Here is an 18,288-nt window from a genome sequence, read left to right as displayed (position 1 = left end):
TTACTTTATTATTAATGAGACCAATCAACACAGTTACTTTATTAATGTGACCAATCAACACAGTTACTTTATTATTAATGAGACCAATCAACACAGTTACTTTATTATTAATGAGACCAATCAACACAGTTACTTTATTAATGAGACCAATCAACACAGTTACTTTATTATTAATGTGACCAATCAACACAGTTACTTTATTATTAATGAGACCAATCAACACAGTTACTTTATTAATGAGACCAATCAACACAGTTACTTTATTATTAATGAGACCAATCAACACAGTTACTTTATTATTAATGTGACCAATCAACACAGTTACGTTATTAATACCAATGACCAATCAACACAGTTACTTTATTAATGTGACCAATCAACACAGTTACTTTATTAATGTGACCAATCAACACAGTTACGTTATTAATGTGACCAATCAACACAGTTACATTATTAATGTGACCAATCAACACAGTTATTTTATTATTAATGTGACCAATCAACACAGTTATTTTATTATTAATGTGACCAATCAACACAGTTACGTTATTATTAATGAGACCAATCAACACAGTTACTTTATTATTAATGTGACCAATCAACACAGTTACTTTATTATTAATGAGACCAATCAACACAGTTACGTTATTATTAATGAGACCAATCAACACAGTTACTTTATTAATGAGACCAATCAACACAGTTACGTTATTATTAATGAGACCAATCAACACAGTTACTATATTAATGAGACCAATCAACACAGTTACATTATTAATGTGACCAATCAACACAGTTACTTTATTAATGAGACCAATCAACACAGTTACTTTATTAATGTGACCAATCAACTCGTCTATCTGTCATTAGGTCCAGTGCTGTAAAGTTTACCTGTGACACACGCATGCATCACTTCAAAACACACAGAGGAGCACATGGAGATCAGGAGTGTAATTTAGAGATAAGGACCCTGTAACACACCCTAAACCCACATGGAGTGTGAGTGTAATTTAGAGATAAGGACCCTGTAACACACCCTAAACCCACATGGAGTGTGAGTGTAATTTAGAGATAAGGACCCTGTAACACACCCTAAACCCACATGGAGTGTGAGTGTAATTTAGAGATAAGGCCCCTGTAACACACCCTAAACCCACTTGGAGTGTGAGTGTAATTTAGAGATAAGGCCCCTGTAACACACCCTAAACCCACTTGCTTAATATCGAGATAAACCCCAATTTCACCTGCGTTTGTGCTATCAGGTTGTTAAGAGTTTAATATACCCCCCCCCCTCCACACACACACACCCCTCCCCCAAAAATAACACAGTATCCTTGACTCATTTTGTTGTGTACCTGTAGGTTGGAGGTGTAGGACTTCATTAACTGAGAGATTTATATACAACGCGTGCTATGTATATTCCTCTACCGACATGTGCTTGGTGCGTCACTGATACTGTTATGTACCTGGGGGGTTTAGCTGTGTAGCATAGCTGGTGGTATGTCCACGGCAAGTAATGGTATTTCACCATATGATAGTTGGCGTATCATTGTGAAATACCTGAGCCACTGTCGTAACATGAATCATACAATATGCCGTCTGATGACTGTTTTGAAGAAATACTGCTCCGTTATCAGAGGGGGGAAAATACTAGATGTCATGAGTCAGAACCTGCAGCCCGGCCGTCCGCCCGCTCTGTTGATGGTTCTAACGTCAAGACATAAGTCTTTACTGAGTAAAAGAGCCTAAAGGAAGAATGAGGGGCCTATCTGCTCAGGTGTGGTTTCATCTCTCTCTCTACATGACTGCCTCTCAGGCAGTAATTATAATAGTGGGCTTTGCTCTGAAGCTTAATGGTAGGATGAGTCATAATCTTTCACTGGTAAATTCCTATACTGGCCGACCGACCAGTCTGGCTGGGCTGGAACCCAACATATAAACACTCATTTACAGATGACATCAAAACACTATTATTAAATACGGCCCGACAAGCTGGAGAACGCCTGCAAAATGTTCTGAAATAGTGATGCTGCTACGAAATAAAGGTTTTAAAATCTAAACTATTTAATGATACAGTAATATCAAATGAATGATTTTGATATTTAAACTGAAATGAAACCGTGTGTGTTTTGTTATTATCATTTTGTTTTGTTTTTGTTTCTATTTGGGAGAAGATTGTATCACTGCACGCCAAGCCTGGTTTTCACAAGTACACTACTATCCAAGTCCTCCTGCCTGCCTGCCTGCCTGCCTGCCTGCCTGCCTGCCTGCCTGCCTGCCTGCCTGCCTGCCTGCCTGCCTGCCTGCCTGCCTGCCTGCCTGCCTGCCTGCCTGCCTGTCTGTCTGTCTGTCTGTCTGTCTGTCTGTCTGTCTGTCTGTTTGTCTGCCTGTCTGCCTGTCTGCTATGATTCATCCGTCTGACACAGTCTCCTCAGGGAGATAACCCACTGGCCATTACTGACATGTACAAATCACTGCTACGTCTGTCCGTCCGTCCGTCCGTCTGTCCGTCTGTCTGTGTGTCTCTCTCTCTCTCTCAGAACTCTTTTAATAAACGGCTCCTTACCCTGTCACTCTAGGAGTTATCGCCGATAATCTGCCCGAGCGCTCCTCTCCTGCTCCTTGTGTTCCCTTTCTAAATGCTGATATTGAGTTTTCCCCTCTCTCTCTCCTCCTGACAGATGACAGACAAGAGACTCCATTGAACCTGTCTACCAGCGGCATTAGCAGCATCAACGTGTCAATAGAAATAGATGAAGTTGTCTACACAGGTAAATAGAGGGGCCGTTTGCTGATGTAATTGCAGGCAGGAAATTCAATAGGTTATAGCAGCACCCTGGTGTTTAGTCCTCCAAGCAATTTGATGTCTTTGCTATTAAATCCATTGTAATGAAGTGGCAGTTCAATGGAGTTATAAAAAATAGGTAAATATCTCAGAATTTGAGGCTGTGGAGGTCGATGGGGCTTATGGTTTTAGATGTGCCAGGGAGAGGCCTAGGCGGTTTAGCCTCGACGCCTCCCGCCCATTCGCACACCACCTCCAATTCTGTCTTCTATTGATTGGTCTTTTGTGATTGGTCTTCTAGTGATTGGTCATTGTAGGTGAACGTTGGGAGCCGGCTTGTTTGCCACCAATTGTGCTAGTTCTCCCACTTAAAAAGATTAGAGAGGCCTGTAATTTTCATCATAGGTACACTTCAACTATGACAGACGAAATTGGAGAAGAAAATCCAGAAAATCACATTGTAGAATTTTTTATGAATTTATTTGCAATTTATGGTGGAAAATAAGTATTTGGTCAATAACAAAAGTGTATCTCAATACTTTGTCATATACAAATTACAATTACAAGAGGTCAAACGTTTTCTGTAAGTCTTCACAAGGTTTTCACACACTGTTGCTGGTATTTTGGCCCATTCCTCCATGCAGATCTCCTCTAGAGCAGTGATGTTTTGGGGCTGTTGCTGGGCAACACGGACTTTCAACTCCCTCCAAAGATTTTCTATGGGGTTGAGATCTGGAGACTGGCTAGGCCACTACAGGACCTTGAAATGCTTCTTACGAAGCCACTCCTTCGTTGCCCGGGCGGTGTGTTTGGGATCATTGTCATGCTGAAAGACCCAGCCACGTTTCATCTTCAATGCCCTTTCTGATGGAAGGAGGTTTTCACTCAAAATCTCACGATACATGGCCCCATTCATTCTTTCCTTTACACGGATCAGTCGTCCTGGTCCCTTTGCAGAAAAACAGCCCCAAAGCATGATGTTTCCACCCCCGTGCTTCACAGTAGGTATGGTGTTCTTTGGATGCAACTCAGTATTCTTTGTCCTGGTTTCATCTGACCATATGACATTCTACCAATCTTCTTCTGGATCATCCAAATGCTCTCTAGCAAACTTCAGACGGGCCTGGACATGTACTGGCTTAAGCAGGAGGACACGTCTGGCACTGCAGGATTTGAGTCCCTGGCGGCGTAGTGTGTTACTGATGGTAGGCTTTGTTACTTTGGTCCCAGCTCTCTGCAGGTCATTCACTCGGTCCCCCTGTGTGGTTCTGGGATTTTTGCTCACCGTTCTTGTGATCATTTTGACCCCACGGGGTGAGATCTTGCGTGGAGCCCCAGATCGAGGGAAATTGTCAGTGGTCTTGTATGTCTTCCATTTCCTAATAATTCAGTCTTCCCAGCCTGGTGCAGGTCTACAATTTCTGGTTTCTGGTGTCCTTTGACAGCTCTTTGGTCTTGGCCACAGTGGAGTTTGGAGTGTGACTGTTTGAGGTTGTGGACAGGTGTCTTTTATACTGATAAGTTCAAACAGGTGCCATTAATACAGATAACGAGTGGAGGACAGAGGAGCCTTTTAAAGAAGAAGTTACAGGTCTGTGAGAGCCAGTAATCTTGCTTGTTTGTAGGTGGCCAAATACTTATTTTCCACCATAATTTGCAAATAAATTCATTAAAAATCCTGCAATGTGATTCTCATGTTGTCTGTCATAGTTGAAGTGTACCTATGATGAAAATTACAGGCCTCTCTCATCTTTTTAAGTGGGAGAACTTGCACAATTGGTGGCTGACTAAATACTTTTTTGCCCCACTGTATGTCTAATTGAAATAGACTAGGTTGCCTATATATGGACAGAGAATCACGTGGCAGTTATCTTTCCCAGGAAAGATAATTTTAATTTTAATTTAAAGATGATTAGGCTGTAGTTTGCTACAGTGGCTGTAAATAAATATTGATAATGGAAAGAAGTTGAGGGCACTAAAAAAACAACTTAAGTTGAGGTGCTTAATCAATCAAAACATTTGAGCGTCATTGAAAATAAAATATGTATCTTGCATTTACCATAGTTACACCTTTCTAATACATATTGATTATTATTTATTTTATTTATTGTATTTTGTCTCCGTCTGAAAATTATCCCGCTCCTAAAAGGTAGACTATATGGAAAAAAACGTAGCAAGTTCCCGCTCTCTCTCCAGTTCTGCTTTTTTCAAGCTACAGTCCATCCTATTGGCTGATAGAGCCCGGTAATACAGATAATATATAACATCCCACGTGAGCATCTACAGTCCATCCTATTGGCTGATAGAGCCCGGTAATACAGATAATATATAACATCTCACGTGAGCATCTACAGTCCATCCTATTGGCTGATAGAGCCCGGTAATACAGATAATATATAACATCCCACGTGAGCATCTACAGTCCATCCTATTGGCTGATAGAGCCCGGTAATACAGATAATATATAACATCCCACGTGAGCATCTACAGTCCATCCTATTGGCTGATAGAGCCCGGTAATACAGATAATATATAACATCCCACGTGAGCATCTACAGTCCATCCTATTGGCTGATAGAGCCCGGTAATACAGATAATATATAACATCCCACGTGAGCATCTACAGTCCATCCTATTGGCTGATAGAGCCCGGTAATACAGATAATATATAACATCCCACGTGAGCATCTACAGTCCATCCTATTGGCTGATAGAGCCCGGTAATACAGATAATATATAACATCCCACGTGAGCATCTACAGTCCATCCTATTGGCTGATAGAGCCCGGTAATACAGATAATATATAACATCCCACGTGAGCATCTACAGTCCATCCTATTGGCTGATAGAGCCCGGTAATACAGATAATATATAACATCCCACGTGAGCATCTACAGTCCATCCTATTGGCTGATAGAGCCCGGTAATACAGATAATATATAACATCCCACGTGAGCATATACAGTCCATCCTATTGGCTGATAGAGCCCAGTAATACAGATAATATATAACATCCCACGTGAGCATCTACAGTCCATCCTATTGGCTGATAGAGCCCGGTAATACAGATAATATATAACATCCCACGTGAGCATCTACAGTCTATCCTATTGGCTGATAGAGCCCGGTAATACAGATAATATATAACATCCCACGTGAGCATCTACAGTCCATCCTATTGGATGATAGAGCCCGGTAATACAGATAATATATAACATCCCACGTGAGCATCTACAGTCCATCCTATTGGCTGATAGAGCCTGGTAATACAGATAATATATAACATCCCACGTGAGCATATACAGTCCATCCTATTGGCTGATAGAGCCCGGTAATACAGATAATATATAACATCCCACGTGAGCATCTACAGTCCATCCTATTGGCTGATAGAGCCCGGTAATACAGATAATATATAACATCCCACGTGAGCATCTACAGTCCATCCTATTGGCTGATAGAGCCCGGTAATACAGATAATATATAACATCCCACGTGAGCATCTACAGTCCATCCTATTGGCTGATAGAGCCCGGTAATACAGATAATATATAACATCCCACGTGAGCATCTACAGTCTATCCTATTGGCTGATAGAGCCCGGTAATACAGATAATATATAACATCCCACGTGAGCATATACAGTCCATCCTATTGGCTGATAGAGCCTGGTAATACAGATAATATATAACATCCCACGTGAGCATCTACAGTCCATCCTATTGGCTGATAGAGCCCAGTAATACAGATAATATATAACATCCCACGTGAGCATCTACAGTCCATCCTATTGGGTGATAGAGCCCGGTAATACAGATAATATATAACATCCTACGTGAGCATCTACAGTCCATCCTATTGGCTGATAGAGCCCGGTAATACAGATAATATATAACATCCCACGTGAGCATCTATAGTCCATCCTATTGGCTGATAGAGCCCGGTAATACAGATAATATATAACATCCCACGTGAGCATCTACAGTCCATCCTATTGGCTGATAGAGCCCAGTAATACAGATAATATATAACATCCCACGTGAGCATCTACAGTCCATCCTATTGGCTGATAGAGCCCGGTAATACAGATAATATATAACATCCCACGTGAGCATCTTTGGTCATGTAACCTATTTCTTAGGCTATTTCTGCGCGTTTTGATATTGCCTGTTGAGCGCAAAACTAGCTGGGACCATGGCTGGCAACCAGCTGCGCCACATACGCCTAAAATAACATTGAGGGACTGCGTTTGGGTTCTGGAACAGTTCTTCAGGGAGCCAGAGGGAGATGGATAGAAAGCCAGAGGAAGGGAGATGGATAGAAAGCCAGAGGGAGGGAGATGGATAGAAAGCCAGAGGAAGGGAGATGGATAGAAAGCCAGAGGGAGGGAGATGGATAGAAAGCCAGAGGGAGGGAGATGGATAGAAAGCCAGAGGGAGGGAGATGGATAGAAAGCCAGAGGGAGGGAGATGGATAGAAAGCCAGAGGGAGGGAGATGGATAGAAAGCCAGAGGGAGGGAGATGGATAGAAAGCCAGAGGGAGGGAGATGGATAGAAAGCCAGTGGGAGGGAGATGGATAGAAAGCCAGTGGGAGGGAGATGGATAGAAAGCCAGAGGGAGGGAGATGGATAGAAAGCCAGAGGGAGGGAGATGGATAGAAAGCCAGAGGGAGGAGATGGATAGAAAGCCAGAGGGAGGGAGATGGATAGAAAGCCAGAGGGAGGGAGATGGATAGAAAGCCAGAGGGAGGGAGATGGATAGAAAGCCAGAGGGAGGGAGATGGATAGAAAGCCAGAGGGAGGGAGATGGATAGAAAGCCAGAGGGAGGGAGATGGATAGAAAGCCAGAGGGAGGGAGATGGATAGAAAGCCAGAGGGAGGGAGATGGATAGAAAGCCAGAGGGGGAGATGGAGATGGCCAGAGGGAGGGAGATGGATAGAAAGCCAGAGGGAGGGAGATGGATAGAAAGCCAGAGGGAGGGAGATGGATAGAAAGCCAGAGGAGGGAGATGGATAGAAAGCCAGAGGGAGGGAGATGGATAGAAAGCCAGAGGGAGGGAGATGGATAGAAAGCCAGAGGGAGGGAGATGGATAGAAAGCCAGAGGGAGGGAGATGGATAGAAAGCCAGAGGGAGGGAGATGGATAGAAAGCCAGAGGGAGGGAGATGGATAGAAAGCCAGAGGGAGGGAGATGGATAGAAAGCCAGAGGGAGGGAGATGGATAGAAAGCCAGAGGGAGGGAGATGGATAGAAAGCCAGAGGGAGGGAGATGGATAGAAAGCCAGAGGGAGGGAGATGGATAGAAAGCCAGAGGGAGGGAGATGGATAGAAAGCCAGAGGGAGGGAGATGGATAGAAAGCCAGAGGGAGGGAGATGGATAGAAAGCCAGAGGGAGGGAGATGGATAGAAAGCCAGAGGGAGGGAGATGGATAGAAAGCCAGAGGGAGGGAGATGGATAGAAAGCCAGATGGATAGAAAGCCAGAGGGAGGGAGATGGATAGAAAGCCAGAGGGAGGGAGATGGATAGAAAGCCAGAGGGAGGGAGATGGATAGAAAGCCAGAGGGAGGGAGATGGATAGAAAGCCAGAGGGAGGGAGATGGATAGAAAGCCAGAGGGAGGGAGATGAGATGGATAGAAAGGGAGAGGGAGGAGGGATGGATGGATAGAGCCAGAGGGAGGGAGATGGATAGAAAGCCAGAGGGAGGGAGATGGATAGAAAGCCAGAGGGAGGGAGATGGATAGAAAGCCAGAGGGAGGGAGATGGATAGAAAGCCAGAGGGAGGGAGATGGATAGAAAGCCAGAGGGAGGGAGATGGATAGAAAGCCAGAGGGAGGGAGATGGATAGAAAGCCAGAGGGAGGAGATGGATAGAAAGCCAGAGGGAGGGAGATGGATAGAAAGCCAGAGGGAGGGAGATGGATAGAAAGCCAGAGGGAGGGAGATGGATAGAAAGCCAGAGGGAGGGAGATGGATAGAAAGCCAGAGGGAGGGAGATGGATAGAAAGCCAGAGGGAGGATAGAAAGAGATGGATGGATAGAAAGCCAGAGGGAGGGAGATGGATAGAAAGCCAGAGGGAGGGAGATGGATAGAAAGCCAGAGGGAGGAGATGGAGATGGATAGAAAGCCAGAGGGAGGGAGATGGATAGAAAGCCAGAGGGAGGGAGATGGATAGAAAGCCAGAGGGAGGGAGATGGATAGAAAGCCAGAGGGAGGGAGATGGATAGAAAGCCAGAGGGAGGGAGATGGATAGAAAGCCAGAGGGAGGGAGATGGATAGAAAGCCAGAGGGAGGGAGATGGATAGAAAGCCAGAGGGAGGGAGATGGATAGAAAGCCAGAGGGAGGGAGATGGATAGAAAGCCAGAGGGAGGGAGATGGATAGAAAGCCAGAGGGAGGGAGATGGATAGAAAGCCAGAGGGAGATGGATAGAAAGATGGAGGGAGATGGATAGAAAGCCAGAGGGAGGGAGATGGATAGAAAGCCAGAGGGAGGGAGATGGATAGAAAGCCAGAGGGAGGGAGATGGATAGAAAGCCAGAGGGAGGGAGATGGATAGAAAGCCAGAGAGGGAGATGGATAGAAAGCCAGAGGGAGGGAGATGGATAGAAAGCCAGAGGGAGGGAGATGGATAGAAAGCCAGAGGGAGGGAGATGGATAGAAAGCCAGAGGGAGGGAGATGGATAGAAAGCCAGAGGGAGGAGATGGATAGAAAGCCAGAGGGAGGGAGATGGATAGAAAGCCAGAGGGAGGGAGATGGATAGAAAGCCAGAGGGAGGGAGATGGATAGAAAGCCAGAGGGAGGGAGATGGATAGAAAGCCAGAGGGAGGGAGATGGATAGAAAGCCAGAGGGAGGGAGATGGATAGAAAGCCAGAGGGAGGGAGATGGATAGAAAGCCAGAGGGAGGGGGAGGGAGATGGATAGAAAGCCAGAGGGAGGGAGATGGATAGAAAGCCAGAGGGAGGGAGATGGATAGAAAGCCAGAGGGAGGGAGATGGATAGAAAGCCAGAGGGAGGGAGATGGATAGAAAGCCAGAGGGAGGGAGATGGATAGAAAGCCAGAGGGAGGGAGATGGATAGAAAGCCAGAGGGAGGGAGATGGATAGAAAGCCAGAGGGAGGGAGATGGATAGAAAGCCAGAGGGAGGGAGATGGATAGAAAGCCAGAGGGAGGGAGATGGATAGAAAGCCAGAGGGAGGGAGATGGATAGAAAGCCAGAGGGAGGGAGATGGATAGAAAGCCAGAGGGAGGGAGATGGATAGAAAGCCAGAGGGAGGGAGATGGATAGAAAGCCAGAGGGAGGGAGATGGATAGAAAGCCAGAGGGAGGGAGATGGATAGAAAGCCAGAGGGAGGGAGATGGATAGAAAGCCAGAGGGAGGGAGATGGATAGAAAGCCAGAGGGAGGAGATGGATAGAAAGCCAGAGGGAGGGAGATGGATAGAAAGCCAGAGGGAGGGAGATGGATAGAAAGCCAGAGGGAGGGAGATGGATAGAAAGCCAGAGGGAGGGAGATGGATAGAAAGCCAGAGGGAGGGAGATGGATAGAAAGCCAGAGGGAGGGAGATGGATAGAAAGCCAGAGGGGAGATGGATAGAGGGGGAGATGGATAGAAAGCCAGAGGGAGGGAGATGGATAGAAAGCCAGAGGGAGGGAGATGGATAGAAAGCCAGAGGGAGGGAGATGGATAGAAAGCCAGAGGGAGGGAGATGGATAGAAAGCCAGAGGGAGGGAGATGGATAGAAAGCCAGAGGGAGGGAGATGGATAGAAAGCCAGAGGGAGGGAGATGGATAGAAAGCCAGAGGGAGGGAGATGGATAGAAAGCCAGAGGGAGGAGATGGATAGAAAGCCAGAGGGAGGGAGATGGATAGAAAGCCAGAGGGAGGGAGATGGATAGAAAGCCAGAGGGAGGGAGATGGATAGAAAGCCAGAGGGAGGGAGATGGATAGAAAGCCAGAGGGAGGGAGATGGATAGAAAGCCAGAGGGAGGAGATGGATAGAAAGCCAGAGGGAGGGAGATGGATAGAAAGCCAGAGGGAGGGAGATGGATAGAAAGCCAGAGGGAGGGAGATGGATAGAAAGCCAGAGGGAGGGAGATGGATAGAAAGCCAGAGGGAGGGAGATGGATAGAAAGCCAGAGGGAGGAGATGGATAGAAAGCCAGAGGGAGGGAGATGGATAGAAAGCCAGAGGGAGGGAGATGGATAGAAAGCCAGAGGGAGGGAGATGGATAGAAAGCCAGAGGGAGGGAGATGGATAGAAAGCCAGAGGGAGGAGATGGATAGAAAGCCAGAGGGAGGGAGATGGAGATGGATAGAAAGCCAGAGGGAGGGAGATGGATAGAAAGCCAGAGGGAGGGAGATGGATAGAAAGCCAGAGGGAGGGAGATGGATAGAAAGCCAGAGGGAGGGAGATGGATAGAAAGCCAGAGGGAGGGAGATGGATAGAAAGCCAGAGGGAGGGAGATGGATAGAAAGCCAGAGGGAGGGAGATGGATAGAAAGCCAGAGGGAGGGAGATGGATAGAAAGCCAGAGGGAGGGAGATGGATAGAAAGCCAGAGGGAGGGAGATGGATAGAAAGCCAGAGGGAGGGAGATGGATAGAAAGCCAGAGGGAGGGAGATGGATAGAAAGCCAGAGGGAGGGAGATGGATAGAAAGCCAGAGGGAGGGAGATGGATAGAAAGCCAGAGGGAGGGAGATGGATAGAAAGCCAGAGGGAGGGAGATGGATAGAAAGCCAGAGGGAGGGAGATGGATAGAAAGCCAGAGGGAGGGAGATGGATAGAAAGCCAGAGGGAGGGAGATGGATAGAAAGCCAGAGGGAGGGAGATGGATAGAAAGCCAGAGGGAGGAGATGGATAGAAAGCCAGAGGGAGGGAGATGGATAGAAAGCCAGAGGGAGGGAGATGGATAGAAAGCCAGAGGGAGGGAGATGGATAGAAAGCCAGAGGGAGGGAGATGGATAGAAAGCCAGAGGGAGGGAGATGGATAGAAAGCCAGAGGGAGGGAGATGGATAGAAAGCCAGAGGGAGGGAGATGGATAGAAAGCCAGAGGGAGGGAGATGGATAGAAAGCCAGAGGGAGGGAGATGGATAGAAAGCCAGAGGGAGGGAGATGGATAGAAAGCCAGAGGGAGGGAGATGGATAGAAAGCCAGAGGGAGGGAGATGGATAGAAAGCCAGAGGGAGGGAGATGGATAGAAAGCCAGAGGGAGGGAGATGGATAGAAAGCCAGAGGGAGATGGATAGAAAGCCAGAGGGAGGGAGATGGATAGAAAGCCAGAGGGAGATGGATAGAAAGCCAGAGGGAGGGAGATGGATAGAAAGCCAGAGGGAGGGAGATGGATAGAAAGCCAGAGGGAGGGAGATGGATAGAAAGCCAGAGGGAGGGAGATGGATAGAAAGCCAGAGGGAGGGAGATGGATAGAAAGCCAGAGGGAGGGAGATGGATAGAAAGCCAGAGGGAGGAGATGGAGATGGAGATGGAAAAGCCAGAGGGAGGGAGATGGATAGAAAGCCAGAGGGAGGGAGATGGATAGAAAGCCAGAGGGAGGGAGATGGATAGAAAGCCAGAGGGAGGGAGATGGATAGATAGAGAAGAGGGAGATGGATAGAAAGCCAGAGGGAGGGAGATGGATAGAAAGCCAGAGGGAGGGAGATGGATAGAAAGCCAGATGGATAGAAAGCCAGGGGAGGAGATGGATAGAAAGCCAGAGGGAGGGAGATGGATAGAAAGCCAGAGGGAGGAGATGGATAGAAAGCCAGAGGGAGGGAGATGGATAGAAAGCCAGAGGGAGGGAGATGGATAGAAAGCCAGAGGGAGGGAGATGGATAGAAAGCCAGAGGGAGGAGATGGATAGAAGAGGGAGGGAGATGGATAGAAAGCCAGAGGGAGGGAGATGGATAGAAAGCCAGAGGGAGGGAGATGGATAGAAAGCCAGAGGGAGGGAGATGGATAGAAAGCCAGAGGGAGGGAGATGGATAGAAAGCCAGAGGGAGGGGAGATGGATAGAAAGCCAGAGGGAGGGAGATGGATAGAAAGCCAGAGGGAGCCAGAGGGAGGGAGATGGATAGAAAGCCAGAGGGAGGGAGATGGATAGAAAGCCAGAGGGAGGGAGATGGATAGAAAGCCAGAGGGAGGGAGATGGATAGAAAGCCAGAGGGAGGGAGATGGATAGAAAGCCAGAGGGAGGAGATGGATAGAAAGCCAGAGGGAGGGAGATGGATAGAAAGCCAGAGGGAGGAGATGGATAGAAAGCCAGAGGGAGGGAGATGGATAGAAAGCCAGAGGGAGGGAGATGGATAGAAAGCCAGAGGGAGGGAGATGGATAGAAAGCCAGAGGGAGGGAGATGGATAGAAAGCCAGAGGGAGGAGATGGATAGAAAGCCAGAGGGAGGGAGATGGATAGAAAGCCAGAGGGAGAGATGGATAGAAAGCCAGAGGGAGGGAGATGGATAGAAAGCCAGAGGGAGGAGATGGATAGAAAGCCAGAGGGAGGGAGATGGATAGAAAGCCAGAGGGAGGGAGATGGATAGAAAGCCAGAGGGAGGGAGATGGATAGAAAGCCAGAGGGAGGGAGATGGATAGAAAGCCAGAGGGAGGGAGATGGATAGAAAGCCAGAGGGAGGGAGATGGATAGAAAGCCAGAGGGAGGGAGATGGATAGAAAGCCAGAGGGAGGGAGATGGATAGAAAGCCAGAGGGAGGGAGATGGATAGAAAGCCAGAGGGAGGGAGATGGATAGAAAGCCAGAGGGAGGGAGATGGATAGAAAGCCAGAGGGAGGGAGATGGATAGAAAGCCAGAGGGAGGAGATGGATAGAAAGCCAGAGGGAGGGAGATGGATAGAAAGCCAGAGGGAGGAGATGGATAGAAAGCCAGAGGGAGGGAGATGGATAGAAAGCCAGAGGGAGGGAGATGGATAGAAAGCCAGAGGGAGGGAGATGGATAGAAAGCCAGAGGGAGGGAGATGGATAGAAAGCCAGAGGGAGGGAGATGGATAGAAAGCCAGAGGGAGGGAGATGGATAGAAAGCCAGAGGGAGGGAGATGGATAGAAAGCCAGAGGGAGAGATGGATAGAAAGCCAGAGGGAGGGAGATGGATAGAAAGCCAGAGGGAGGGAGATGGATAGAAAGCCAGAGGGAGGGAGATGGATAGAAAGCCAGAGGGAGGGAGATGGATAGAAAGCCAGAGGGAGGAGATGGATAGAAAGCCAGAGGGAGGGAGATGGATAGAAAGCCAGAGGGAGGGAGATGGATAGAAAGCCAGAGGGAGGGAGATGGATAGAAAGCCAGAGGGAGGGAGATGGATAGAAAGCCAGAGGGAGGGAGATGGATAGAAAGCCAGAGGGAGGAGATGGATAGAAAGCCAGAGGGAGGGAGATGGATAGAAAGCCAGAGGGAGGGAGATGGATAGAAAGCCAGAGGGAGGGAGATGGATAGAAAGCCAGAGGGAGGGAGATGGATAGAAAGCCAGAGGGAGATGGAGATGGATAGAAAGCCAGAGGGAGGGAGATGGATAGAAAGCCAGAGGGAGGGAGATGGATAGAAAGCCAGAGGGAGGGAGATGGATAGAAAGCCAGAGGGAGGGAGATGGATAGAAAGCCAGAGGGAGGGAGATGGATAGATGGATGGATAGAAAGCCAGAGGGAGGGAGATGGATAGAAAGCCAGAGGGAGGGAGATGGATAGAAAGCCAGAGGGAGGGAGATGGATAGAAAGCCAGAGGGAGGAGATGGATAGAAAGCCAGAGGGAGGGAGATGGATAGAAAGCCAGAGGGAGGGAGATGGATAGAAAGCCAGAGGGAGGGAGATGGATAGAAAGCCAGAGGGAGGGAGATGGATAGAAAGCCAGAGGGAGGGAGATGGATAGAAAGCCAGAGGGAGGGAGATGGATAGAAAGCCAGAGGGAGGGAGATGGATAGAAAGCCAGAGGGAGGGAGATGGATAGAAAGCCAGAGGGAGGGAGATGGATAGAAAGCCAGAGGGAGGGAGATGGATAGAAAGCCAGAGGGAGGGAGATGGATAGAAAGCCAGAGGGAGATGGATAGAAAGATGGATAGAAAGCCAGAGGGAGGGAGATGGATAGAAAGCCAGAGGGAGGGAGATGGATAGAAAGCCAGAGGGAGGAGATGGATAGAAAGCCAGAGGGAGGGAGATGGATAGAAAGCCAGAGGGAGGGAGATGGATAGAAAGCCAGAGGGAGGGAGATGGATAGAAAGCCAGAGGGAGGGAGATGGATAGAAAGCCAGAGGGAGGGAGATGGATAGAAAGCCAGAGGGAGGGAGATGGATAGAAAGCCAGAGGGAGGGAGATGGATAGAAAGCCAGAGGGGAGGGAGATGGATAGAAAGCCAGAGGGAGGGAGATGGATAGAAAGCCAGAGGGAGGGAGATGGATAGAAAGCCAGAGGGAGGGAGATGGATAGAAAGCCAGAGGGAGGGAGATGGATAGAAAGCCAGAGGGAGGGAGATGGATAGAAAGCCAGAGGGAGGGAGATGGATAGAAAGCCAGAGGGAGGAGATGGATAGAAAGCCAGAGGGAGGGAGATGGATAGAAAGCCAGAGGGAGGGAGATGGATAGAAAGCCAGAGGGAGGGAGATGGATAGAAAGCCAGAGGGAGGGAGATGGATAGAAAGCCAGAGGGAGGGAGATGGATAGAAAGCCAGAGGGAGGGAGATGGATAGAAAGCCAGAGGGAGGGAGATGGATAGAAAGCCAGAGGGAGGGAGATGGATAGAAAGCCAGAGGGAGGGAGATGGATAGAAAGCCAGAGGGAGGGAGATGGATAGAAAGCCAGAGGGAGGGAGATGGATAGAAAGCCAGAGGGAGGGAGATGGATAGAAAGCCAGAGGGAGGGAGATGGATAGAAAGCCAGAGGGAGGGGATAGAAAGCCAGAGGGAGGGAGATGGATAGAAAGCCAGAGGAGGGAGATGGATAGAAAGCCAGAGGGAGGAGATGGATAGAAAGCCAGAGGGAGGGAGATGGATAGAAAGCCAGAGGGAGGGAGATGGATAGAAAGCCAGAGGGAGGGAGATGGATAGAAAGCCAGAGGGAGGGAGATGGATAGAAAGCCAGAGGGAGGGAGATGGATAGAAAGCCAGAGGGAGGGAGATGGATAGAAAGCCAGAGGGAGGAGATGGATAGAAAGCCAGAGGGAGAGATGGATAGAAAGCCAGAGGGAGGGAGATGGATAGAAAGCCAGAGGGAGGGAGATGGATAGAAAGCCAGAGGGATAGAGGGATAGAAAGCCAGAGGATGGATAGAAAGCCAGAGGGAGGGAGATGGATAGAAAGCCAGAGGGAGGAGATGGATAGAAAGCCAGAGGGAGGGAGATGGATAGAAAGCCAGAGGGAGGGAGATGGATAGAAAGCCAGAGGGAGGGAGATGGATAGAAAGCCAGAGGGAGGGAGATGGATAGAAAGCCAGAGGAGGAGATGGATAGAAAGCCAGAGGGAGGGAGATGGATAGAAAGCCAGAGGGAGGGAGATGGATAGAAAGCCAGAGGGAGGGAGATGGATAGAAAGCCAGAGGGAGGGAGATGGATAGAAAGCCAGAGGGAGGGAGATGGATAGAAAGCCAGAGGGAGGGAGATGGATAGAAAGCCAGAGGGAGGAGATGGATAGAAAGCCAGAGGGAGATGGATAGAAAGCCAGAGGGAGGGAGATGGATAGAAAGCCAGAGGGAGGGAGATGGATAGAAAGCCAGAGGGAGGGAGATGGATAGAAAGCCAGAGGGGGAGATGGATAGAAAGCCAGAGGGAGGGAGATGGATAGAAAGCCAGAGGGAGGGAGATGGATAGAAAGCCAGAGGGAGGGAGATGGATAGAAAGCCAGAGGGAGGAGATGGATAGAAAGCCAGAGGGAGGGAGATGGATAGAAAGCCAGAGGGAGGAGATGGATAGAAAGCCAGAGGGAGGGAGATGGATAGAAAGCCAGAGGGAGGGAGATGGATAGAAAGCCAGAGGGAGGGAGATGGATAGAAAGCCAGAGGGAGATGGATAGAAAGCCAGAGGGAGAGATGGATAGAAAGCCAGAGGGAGATGGATAGAAAGCCAGAGGGAGGGAGATGGATAGAAAGCCAGAGGGAGGGAGATGGATAGAAAGCCAGAGGGAGGGAGATGGATAGAAAGCCAGAGGGAGGGAGATGGATAGAAAGCCAGAGGGAGGGAGATGGATAGAAAGCCAGAGGGAGGAGATGGATAGAAAGCCAGAGGGAGGAGATGGATAGAAAGCCAGAGGGAGGGAGATGGATAGAAAGCCAGAGGGAGGGAGATGGATAGAAAGCCAGAGGGAGGGAGATGGATAGAAAGCCAGAGGGAGGGAGATGGATAGAAAGCCAGAGGGAGGGAGATGGATAGAAAGCCAGAGGGAGGGAGATGGATAGAAAGCCAGAGGGAGGGAGATGGATAGAAAGCCAGAGGGAGGGAGATGGATAGAAAGCCAGAGGGAGAGATGGATAGAAAGCCAGAGGGAGGGAGATGGATAGAAAGCCAGAGGGAGATGGATAGAAAGCCAGAGGGAGGGAGATGGATAGAAAGCCAGAGGGAGGGAGATGGATAGAAAGCCAGAGGGAGGAGATGGATAGAAAGCCAGAGGGAGGGAGATGGATAGAAAGCCAGAGGGAGGGAGATGGATAGAAAGCCAGAGGGATAGAAAGCCAGGGAGGGAGATGGATAGAAAGCCAGAGGGAGGGAGATGGATAGAAAGCCAGAGGGAGGGAGATGGATAGAAAGCCAGAGGGAGGAGATGGATAGAAAGCCAGAGGGAGGAGATGGATAGAAAGCCAGAGGGAGGGAGATGGATAGAAAGCCAGAGGGAGGGAGATGGATAGAAAGCCAGAGGGAGATGGATAGAAAGCCAGAGGGAGGGAGATGGATAGAAAGCCAGAGGGAGATGGATAGAAAGCCAGAGGGAGGGAGATGGATAGAAAGCCAGAGGGAGATGGATAGAAAGCCAGAGGGAGGGAGATGGATAGAAAGCCAGAGGGAGGGAGATGGATAGAAAGCCAGAGGAGGGAGATGGATAGAAAGCCAGAGGGAGGGAGATGGATAGAAAGCCAGAGGGAGGGAGATGGATAGAAAGCCAGAGGGAGGGAGATGGATAGAAAGCCAGAGGGAGGGAGATGGATAGAAAGCCAGAGGGAGGAGATGGATAGAAAGCCAGAGGGAGGGAGATGGATAGAAAGCCAGAGGGAGGGAGATGGATAGAAAGCCAGAGGGAGGAGATGGATAGAAAGCCAGAGGGAGGGAGATGGATAGAAAGCCAGAGGGAGGGAGATGGATAGAAAGCCAGAGGGAGGAGATGGATAGAAAGCCAGAGGGAGGGAGATGGATAGAAAGCCAGAGGGAGGGAGATGGATAGAAAGCCAGAGGGAGGGAGATGGATAGAAAGCCAGAGGGAGGAGATGGATAGAAAGCCAGAGGGAGATGGATAGAAAGCCAGAGGGAGGAGATGGATAGAAAGCCAGAGGGAGGGAGATGGATAGAAAGCCAGAGGGATAGAAAGCCA

General features: G+C 48.8%; 1 protein-coding gene across 1 annotated transcript in view; it reads left to right on the top strand.

Moving 5' to 3' along the window:
* Positions 1-18,288, top strand: part of LOC124033065 (AT-rich interactive domain-containing protein 3A-like) — a gene marked incomplete in the record, with an annotated part of 189,456 nt that overhangs the window by 161,460 nt on the left and 9,708 nt on the right. Inside the window, 1 exon segment of the mRNA XM_046344989.1 lies at positions 2,682-2,771. Coding sequence (XP_046200945.1) covers positions 2,682-2,771 — 90 coding nt within the window.

This window comes from Oncorhynchus gorbuscha, linkage group LG04 (genome assembly GCF_021184085.1).
Source record: "Oncorhynchus gorbuscha isolate QuinsamMale2020 ecotype Even-year linkage group LG04, OgorEven_v1.0, whole genome shotgun sequence".
NCBI lineage: Eukaryota > Metazoa > Chordata > Actinopteri > Salmoniformes > Salmonidae > Oncorhynchus > Oncorhynchus gorbuscha.
The sequence above is the reverse complement of the archived record's forward strand: the minus strand, read 5'-3'. Positions and strand labels throughout refer to the sequence as shown.